The sequence below is a fragment of the Thermothelomyces thermophilus genome, chromosome 2 (assembly GCF_000226095.1).
Source record: "Thermothelomyces thermophilus ATCC 42464 chromosome 2, complete sequence".
NCBI lineage: Eukaryota > Fungi > Ascomycota > Sordariomycetes > Sordariales > Chaetomiaceae > Thermothelomyces > Thermothelomyces thermophilus.
This window is the reverse complement of record NC_016473.1, coordinates 733,601-743,271: the sequence shown is the minus strand read 5'-3', so window position 1 is coordinate 743,271 and position 9,671 is coordinate 733,601. Positions and strand designations below refer to the sequence as shown.

General features: G+C 54.6%; 1 protein-coding gene across 1 annotated transcript; it reads left to right on the top strand.

The window, feature by feature from the left end:
• Window positions 1–827, top strand: MYCTH_2300282 (uncharacterized protein). The gene has a single exon (XM_003661133.1). The coding sequence runs from the start codon at window positions 178–180 to the stop codon at window positions 715–717; it is 540 nt and encodes a 179-aa protein (XP_003661181.1). The 5' UTR covers window positions 1–177; the 3' UTR covers window positions 718–827.
• The last annotated feature ends 8,844 nt before the right edge of the window (window positions 828–9,671 follow it).

The window sequence follows — 9,671 nt, the reverse complement described above, 5'->3', positions numbered from 1 at the left end:
CTTCCCTCTCCTGCTTCCCACCCTCCCAAATCACGCAGTCGCAGTGATTCAGGCGTGGCTTCGCCACCACAACGGGGTCCTCTGCATAGACGGCTCACTAACAATGGCGTCGAATAGTATGACCCGACGATTGAAGATTCGTATCGGAAGCAGGCCGTGATAGATAATCAGGCCTGCATGCTCGAGGTGCTAGACACGGCTGGGCAAGAAGAATACACAGCACTGCGAGACCAGTGGATCCGTGATGGCGAGGGCTTCGTCCTAGTGTACAGCATCTCGTCACGGTCGTCCTTCACGCGCATCAAACGGTTCCACCACCAAATCCAGAGGGTCAAAGAGTCGACCGCCTCGTCCCCGTCGTACCCAGGGTCGCCCATCTCCGCTGCCACCCCTTCAGCACCCGTCCCCATTATGCTTGTGGGGAACAAGAGCGACCGCATCGCCGAGCGTGAAGTATCGACTCAAGAAGGCCACGCACTGGCGCGTGAGCTCGGCTGCGAGTTTGTCGAGGCGTCGGCCAAGAATTACATCAACGTCGACAAGGCCTTCTACGACGTCGTTAGGATTCTGCGGAGGCAACGGCAGGCCGCCGCTCAACCGGTCTCGCCCACGGGCAGCAGCAAGCACGAGTCGTCGAGGAGGACAGACTCGGGTATCCAGTCGGAAAAGGGTCGGCATCGACGAGAGCGCCGCAGAGGAGGGTGTGTCATATTATGAGCGATGACCACAGCCTCGCTTTGCGCCACAGCTCTCGCCCACATCTCGCGATTGGCGAGCCAAAGCCATAGCCCTGGACGGCAATTGCGCGATCGTCCTTCGGACTGATATCCACAAGCGGCAATCTTTGTTCTTATTTTTCTTTTTCTACACCTTCGAAACCATCCTGCTCGGGTCACCGACGGCCGCCACTCCCGGTCTCTTCCGGTTTTTTTTTCCTATGCTCATACCCACCATTTCTGCTTTTCCTCGAATCACCAGACACATACCGATTCTCCCATATGGCGAATGGCGCATGAACCAAAAGAGGGCATCATTGGGGCGTAAATATGCAGGCGATTTTGAATCACGAAGAAGGTGCAGACGTTATTCTTTCTATCTTGTGAGAGAATTCCTCTTTTGCCAACACCTGGCAGTTCTCGGAATCAGGACGGGGAGACTGGGCGTTATCATGACCGGGGCGGCCCATACGCAGTCTGTCCGGGGGTTAACTTGAGGAAGGCGCAAGCAATGGAGGAAAGAGAAGTCTAATCCACGCACAATTGCGGAGGAGGAAGTGCCAGCAAAGGAGACAGACGGGTCGTTGGAAGGAAAGAGACAAGGGGGACATTTCGCTACGGACAGAGGATTGTTGGCCGTTGTTTTCTTTTTCCACGAACCAAGACAGGTCGCCTCGTCACTCTACTGGCCCGGCTTTTTGTCTTGACAACCCCGAAGCTAGTCCAGGAAACTTTCCAACACCGAAAAGAGGCTGTCAAGATGTAGACGTGCTTCCACGAGGGCAAATAAAAGCAACACTCGAACCACAAATGCTGCTTCACATACTCTACTGGTTTTTCTGGTGTGTACTCTGAGTACATTTTTTTTCCTGGTTTGCAAACCCTGTTCCGCTGGCCCACCTTTTCTGGCGACCCGGCCGTCAGACGAGCCCACTCGGATGCACCTCCCTTTGCAGTAGTGCGCAAAGGGTCTTTGGCCTAGCACGGTCTCGACAGCGCAAACTTTCGGGGGCAGGAATAAGGTGGTGTCGGAAGACGAGCCCTTTGGAAGAAGGTCGGAGAGAGTCGGAAAGGGCCCGCCAGACCAGACGCTTTACAATTGCCCAGGGGGTGGACGATACATAGGGGGAAAAAAGAAAAGAATAACCCCCAGTGCTGTTGGCGTGCCTACCCTGGACAATCGAGAGCTTCTCGCAAGGGATTCGGTTCTTGAACACGGTTCCAGGTGGTATCGGAAGGGACTGAGACGACAGTTACCGAAACTTAAAACTCGACTCTTTACGAGGTCAAATGCAACCTTGAACTTGGGGGTGCGACCGAAGCCAAATCTCAACATGCAGATGCTCATTTGAAAAGAAGAGGGCCATCGTTCCGGAGACCCAAGCGGTCGTCAAGTCCGGATGAACACCTTCCATCGGACCGCTCATCCAGGCATGTAATCCCGCAGGTGCTCCCGGTTCCCATCAACGAACACTTGGACGAGCAGGCGCATAATGTCCCTGCGAGGCCACACGAGAGCAACGCGGTACTCACTCCGAGTGCGCAGTGCTGTGGGCTGGCTTAGCTAGTAACTATAGTTACTGTACACTAGTCAAAAACCGCCGAGTTAACAAGCCGGTGGCTCCCTTTGTCGGGCAATTGGAACCCCACTTGGCGCAAAGCTGTGGTGGGGCAAGATCTCCCTGCCCCATCCAAATCCTTTCCTCTATCCGTACTTACTATGTAGGTACCCCCCCCCCTCCCCCCTCCCCCCCACACCTCTGCTCTGGGGGGGTTAGGGGAAGCTGCCGCCCCGCAACACGCCACACCAACCAACCAAGTGAACAGGGCGCAGTGCATGCGACGCACCCACCAAAAAAGCGCACAATGCCGAACGTTTGACGTGCAGCTTGAGGAGTTGCAGAAAGGAGCTTGGGCCAACCAATTCAGTAAGCCCGAGTCCTTTCTCGGCTCGTCCCCCCCTCTCTCTCTCTCGACGTTCATCAATGGCGACGTGGCCTGATGTACGGAACGTTACGACGACCATAAAAAGTATGCCTGTTGCCCTGCTGCGTTTGGCGATGAGACCTTGGGGAACAACTCAGGACGCCAGACTTCCGGTCTGTCTCAGATCTCCCAATCCTCGCTGTTGCCAGCCCGGCTTTTGGTGTTTCAACCTCGAATCGGGTTGAGGGGTTAAAAAAAAAAACGACGGGTCGGCGACTTATTCCCCCCTTGTTGTTTCGCTCCATCCCTCGTCCACCAGGAGCGTTTCGTCATGGCCATATACACTACAGCACACCCAAGACACGACAAAACCAACACCGGGACCGCCTCGGGATCTGCCTTGTCTTTTTCCCTCCTTGAGTCCGGCCGGGTCGCTGCAGCCGCGGTCGACTGTTGAGGTTGCTCGCGGCAAGAAGGCTCTTGCCTTCCAACCTTTTTTTTTTTTTTTGTTTGAACCATCTGGCCAGGACAGGTAGGGCACACACATGGAGGAGCCATAGGAGAAGCTGCATGGGGACATGTTGTGTCTCTGGCCGCAGTACACCACACACTACACAACAGCACCCGCATCCGAGATGTCCCATTTTGAGATCTACCAATGAGACACTCAGACGCTCGCCGGCGTTGTCTCCGTCCTTGCAACGGCCCGGAGATAAAAAAAAAGAAAAAAAGAAAGAAAAAGTTGGTTACGCGTTCGATTGATTCGTCGGCCCGCAGCAGCAGAAGCAGCACCAGCAGCACCAGCCGCCAGCAGCACTGTCTGTGCTCTCACAGCTTGCATTCACCGGTCGGCCGACTCGGAATCCTTCAACAGACAGGACCGGCTAAAAGAAGGACGAAAAGGCCCCGGATCCTCTCCCTCGTCCCCATCCTCGCCCGTGGAGGGTCGGCAAAAAAACCATTGGATCTCGTTAGGTAGGCCGAGACTCGTGGAAAAAAGGCCAACCAACGTGGTCCCGCCCGGCCTCCTGGGGCCATCACCCGCCTGACTTGGTTCCCACCAGAGGGAGGTTGGTGGCCTGTTTCACCAGAAACGGCAGATAGTGTAAGTTAAACCTGCTAGCCAAGGGGCCAGGGCCACCCTATTTTTTGGGAACCCCCAGCCGAAGCTCCGAACGTCAAGGCGGACTTGGTGAGACGAATCAGGCACTTGATGCTTCAAACAAACATTGCTTTTTCCCCCAACGGTCTTTTAAGCGACCCGTCCTTTCATGACGGAATCCGGCTCCTCCCGGCTTGGACAAACGTCTCAACCGACGAGCCGAGAGTGGGAAGCCTTCATCTTGTGCCTTCACAGTTCATTCCTGTTTTTTTACTAATCCTGTTTCATACCCTCGTAGACAAGTTGTCTGTCGTGTACACTGGTGTACGGATTAGTATGTATATACATACATACGCTAGGATGGATGTGCAGTTCACAACACAGCACGCTGGTCCTGCGGCGAAAGTTCTCGGCAGTTAGTGTGCGCGGCCATCTGCCTGTTACCAACCCAGCCACCCAGGTAGCACCTCTCAGAGTCTGAAGTCCTGCTTTGTATAGTAGTGTACGCGGGACCCCGCATGGCCGGGATCCGAGATCCGGAATCCGGACTCCGGGGCCCGGGGACCGGAACCCGGAACTTTGGGTCCGGAACTAGCACCCGAGTGGATTCGTTTTCGTTTCGCTCTGGATACGGGAGTATAGTACAGCATCGCTGCTCGTCGACAAGTCGCAGAACTTTTTTTCTCCCCCTTGCTTTCTTTCTGATTTTTCCACCGCGCTGAATGTGTCAATACACTACGCTCCGCTGCACTACCCTAGTGGACACTACTAGCGAGGGTAGGTTCGTCATTTTCCCCCCTCCCCCCCCTTGTCCGGTCGTAGTGTACCCGGGGACCTGGACCGGATACATTCCGCGGTTCGCCCTCGCAAGTCTATACTACACTAGTGTAGTGCCGGTATAACAAGCATGTCAATCCGCAACCAGGCTGGAAACGAACGACGCAATCGATTTGCTCGGATCCTCCCCCTTTTCCCAGGCCGCCGGGCTGGTTCACCGCCTGGTCAATGCTAATTCCCCCGCCTCCAGTCTTCCGGGTACATACACAGGGGGTTTGTAGTGTACACTAACTATTGCAGGCTAGTGTAGTGTTCGGATCCGTGGGGCGGGCTCTGAGGGTGTTTTGGGGGGGCTGGTGGCCTGAATGGTTTCACCGGGGGGCGCAAGTGCCGGACGCCAGTTAACTACATAGTACTGTGTATATGTTTGGGATGGTTGATATGCAGACCTGACTGGACGATCTGGTCAGTTCAGTTGGGTAATGGGATGTTCTTGACTCGACAACGCCAATGTGTCGCGCCTACATCACGCGTCGTTTCTGTTCTCGATAAGGTCGGTGTATTCCGTACAGAGAGTAATGTAAGGAACTGCGATAGTCGGACCCTCCCTCCTCCCCCTTCCCCCTTCCCCCAAAAACAGATGCGAAAAGAAAGCTTGGCGGACGGTATGTTGAATCCTTCGCGGCAGCTGCCGGCTGCTTTTACCTGATCCGGGGAGGGGGGGGAGAGATTCGGTGCAATCGGGCAGAGAAGTCTTGTCTCTCTGTGGGAGGTCGTTGATGTTATCTGCGCCCCGGGACGGAGTTCAACTCCCAAGCTGGCAGGCGGGGCTTGCGAGCAGGAATACTGTGTTAGGAAGGTCTTCATAGGAGGTTGGCTGGGTCACCTTTTTTTTTTTTTTTTTCCTTTCCTTCTTTCTACAAGGGCAGGAGTGATGGCGTGATAACGAGGGCCAGATTGGGAAGTTCAGGGTCAGTCCCTCCCTCAAACACGCACCCCCCCACGTTTGCGCCTTCCTGACCAGCAGACGCCCTGCTGATGCGAATGGGAACCTCGTGGGCTCGTGGGGTTGTCTACGGATTACGGAGCCTACACTATGATTCATTGTCGACTGCCTGCCAGTTAACTATTCAATAGGCTTGATGGTATCGATTTGTCCTCTGGGCTTGGCGATGGACATCACCAGTCTTGTCGTTTACACGAACTATAGTTATTCCTCCCCAGCACGATACTCACGATACCCTTCCACCCCTTCATTTTCCCGCTCGTCCCCCCACGAGCCACTTGCACCTCCGCGTTTTCTATTGAACACCCGCATACTCCGTACCGAGGAGGTCAATGTGTGTACATACATACGTGGACGGAGTAAGCACAGCTTGTATCTCTCCCACTCGAGTTCGGCATGCACTTCACGCCCTCTCGGCGCATGTGATCGGTTGTCTCGCAAATCATGACCTCCTTACCCCCACCGCGGGAGTGAAGTTAGAAGTCGGAGACACTGAAAAGAGAGCGCCCCCTTCTTTTTTCGGCCTCTTGGCTTTTGCTTTACGCAGTACGGAGTAGTTATCCGTAATTACTCTGCTCTCTGCCCGGGCCGCCCGCCCCGTCCGTCTGTCAGACATGGAACGAGGAACCAGATACCTGGCGCAGCTTCCCCGTCAGCCTCACTACAAGGAAGAGATGGGGGGAGTGGGAATCTGTCCCTCCCCCCGCTCCCCCCGGCTCCCGGCTGACTGACTGGCGTATGTAGTCCGTACATACATATGTACGGAATATACCCGCTCCGAACGCCTTCGGCAGGCTTCTTAGGTCCTTTTGCATGCAATGGTCGGTCTGGCTCTTGGCTTCTCCTCGTCGGGGAGAAGAGGAAGGGCGGTGGGAAGGGGGAAAGGAGGGGGGGGGGGGGGGGGAAGGGAGATGATGAATATCCCCACTCGTGTAGTGAAAGTACCAAGCCTGGTGTCTAGCGTCAGTGGACGAATTCCTGTGTGCCTCGACGCCGGGAAGAACGCTAGCGTTGCGTATGTGTCCATACATACACCACGTACCATATACACGGCCTCTGGGTTCGGCCCGCCGGTTGTTCGGTCTTGTCCCGTGCTCACACTGCACTGGTTAGTGTTGGCAGACAAGGGTGGGCGGGCTGATGAAGAGTGAAGGAGAGGGCTTGGGGAGGCAGGGGGAGGATGGGGGTTCGAAGGAAGGAGAGGAAGGGTTGGAGGCGGGAAGTTGTGTGGCTGGGCATGAATCTTCTGGCGTTTTGGACATTTTTTTTCCTGCTGGGGAGGATAATGGAGTATTAGCTTTTTGTTTCTATTATTTCTTTTTTTTGTTTGTTTTCTCTTGTTCTTGTCCATTGCCTTTCTTTCTACCCTTCACAGTCTTCATCCCCCTATTTCCACCCTAATCGACAAGAGGGCGAGAACCCAGAGTCCCTCGGCGTTCCGGCTGCTGACATGATCGTGGGGGATCATGTGGGCTCTGGAGACCTGCAGCAGCTTTTCTGGGCTCTGCTGGGCATCCGCTAGCGGCAGCGGCTTGTATAGTAGTTTGCCACGTCTTTTCGGACCCGAGGAGATCGTGATTTCGGTGTCTAACATCGGCTTCGAGCTGCATACGTGTTATGCCCAAGAATCCCACTGATGACAAGGTTGGGTGGGCACTGGATGGTAGAGGGTCTCTTCTAAGTGCTTTTCGGATCAGGCCCCATTGACGGTAGTCCTGGTCGTCTTCATTTGCTACCTCGTACTCCGTATATCATGGGCCAAAGAAGAGGATGCCCTTGATTACTAACTACGGATTACTCATTTTAGCCTGGATACGAGGGTCTTAACAAGAACTAGACCACTACGAACCCCGGGAATCCATGTACTTCTGTTCATGTGTGATTCTGCTCAGCCAGTTGACAACTCTCTTGGCTTGTCACTTGATCCTAATGTCAATTCTGGCTACAATGTTAATGGCCTTAATAGGGAGGGGTCAGTGGCCTTTCCGTTCCACAGCTCGTCATGGACTTGAACTTTGGTTTTTAAAGAGGATATTATTCTCTTGGCTGTTTAGGTTTCAACTACCTGCACCTCGAGCGGGTGGCCAAGAATCAAGAACTCAAAAGCTCACGGGGTAGCTAGATGTATTCCGAGCATCTGAAGTAGGGGGTTCACATTGTGTGACTGAGACTAAAACCTAGCATTACCTCTAGGGGGCAGGCAAATGCTGGATAACACATCCATAAGCGGCCATCGTAAGCCTCTTGTGAGTTCACGAGATCACTTTTACGTGGCGGGATTGCTCAGGGCTGCTCAAGAACGAGTTCTGGTCTTTTGAGGTCCCGAGAGATGGCTGCTGAAAGCTCGCTCGAGGCGCTCGAACTGACGATTCTTGAAGCGATACAAGCAGCAATTGACATAATAACAAGGAGACATCATTGTCCAGCTACATCAACTAATCAACTAGTCTAGGTACGCTGCTCTTTCTGCCCTTACCCAACTCTTCAGGACATCTCGGATCTGATCCCCTCCGTGTACTCCTCTCCCCTTTTGTTCCAAAACAGTTGACAGAACTTTGACAGAACTTAGACAGCACTTAGATAGATAGAGTCTTCATGTCCAGGTCCACCAGTCGAAGGACGCCCCGGAGTTGCTGGTCGGGTCAACAAAGCAAGCCCCATCCCTTACGCAGAATAGCTAGCTATACCAAGCCTCTCGCTCGAGCACACACCCAAATACAGTCAAGGAAACATGGTCGTCTGCTATCTGTCACTCATCACTTCCTGACCCTTCCCGCCATTGACGCTCCCACGGGCTTGACGACCTGTATCTGGGCCGCGGGAGCACAGAAAGTGATTCCGCCTCACCTCGCACAGCACCATAAGATCCCAGGCCTTGCATACTCCCCGGGCTATGCCTGTCTACCAGACCGGTCTGCCCTTCACGGCGCCTGGTCCTGACGCTCCCGTCCTCGCTGCCTTTCCATGCATCGACTGTTTGTCTGCGCGGATCAAAAGGTCGGGCGTGAGTGTGTCAGTGTTTTGTGACTGCGACTGTGTGTAAAGATGCGTACATATGATATACATATGTATGGGTGCAGAGCGGCAAGACCTACAGAGGGATAGAGCTCGGAAGGGTTATTCATCATATCGACAGGACAACAACGCTCACCCAGCCATACGTACAAACAGACACAGACCAATACACAAAGCTAGACGGTATGTCAGTCAAAGCCTTGACAGTCAACCCAAAAAACCAACTTGATCCGACGGCCCGGAGCTGCCCGTCAGTTCGCCCGTCCTCCAACCGATCCGCAACCTGGCCCCGTTCGGTACCACCTGAATGGTTTAGACACCCCAGATTGCTAGAAACACGGGAGAGGCTTCTCAGCTAGAGGAAGCTGGCTCGCTTCTTGATTTCTTGTACCAATAATCACAGAATATAGTAGCAGCACCGGTCAAAGATACCCAAGAAAGGGATACCCAACCCGTGGCCCCGTTCACAGGAGAAAAGCTTAAATGACATGAAGGGTAGTCGGTCGCTGCCGCTGTCGCTGTATAAAACATTCGCATCACATCGCATCACATGACAAGAAGAGACCTCCCATTTACCCAGAAACCAAACCCTAGACCCAACAAAAAAAACCCCAATGATATGGGGGGGGGGGGGGCGAGAGGGGTATACGCCCGCCGAAAGGAACACAATAATATCCACACGCAGAGAAAAAAAGAGAGCAACTAGCGTCTTTATCATGACGTCGCGTGCTCATCGCCAAACGGACTCTCCTCTCTCTCCTTAGGCGGGAGAGTCGAGTCTCGTTGTGACGCTCTCCTCGTGGCCTCCTCAATGACGGCGCTTAGGCTGGTGGTGCTCTGGGCGGCGGATTTCGGTGGGTCGCTGAACGGACTCTGATCCGCAGCGGGCGAGTCGACGATGAGCGTCGGGGCCGACGAGTCGCGAACGGACGAGCCCGATGCGGTCGGGTCCGCGCCCGAGCCGGCGGCGAGGGTGATCGGTTTTGGCGGCTTCTGAGCGCCCCCCTTCTTGGTGCTACCGACACGAACGACCATGGCGCGGGCCGGGGTGGCCGTGGTGGTGCTGGCATTGTTGAGGAAGGTCGAGCCGACGCTGAAGGTGCTGTTTGCGGGGCTTGGCGCGCGCGGC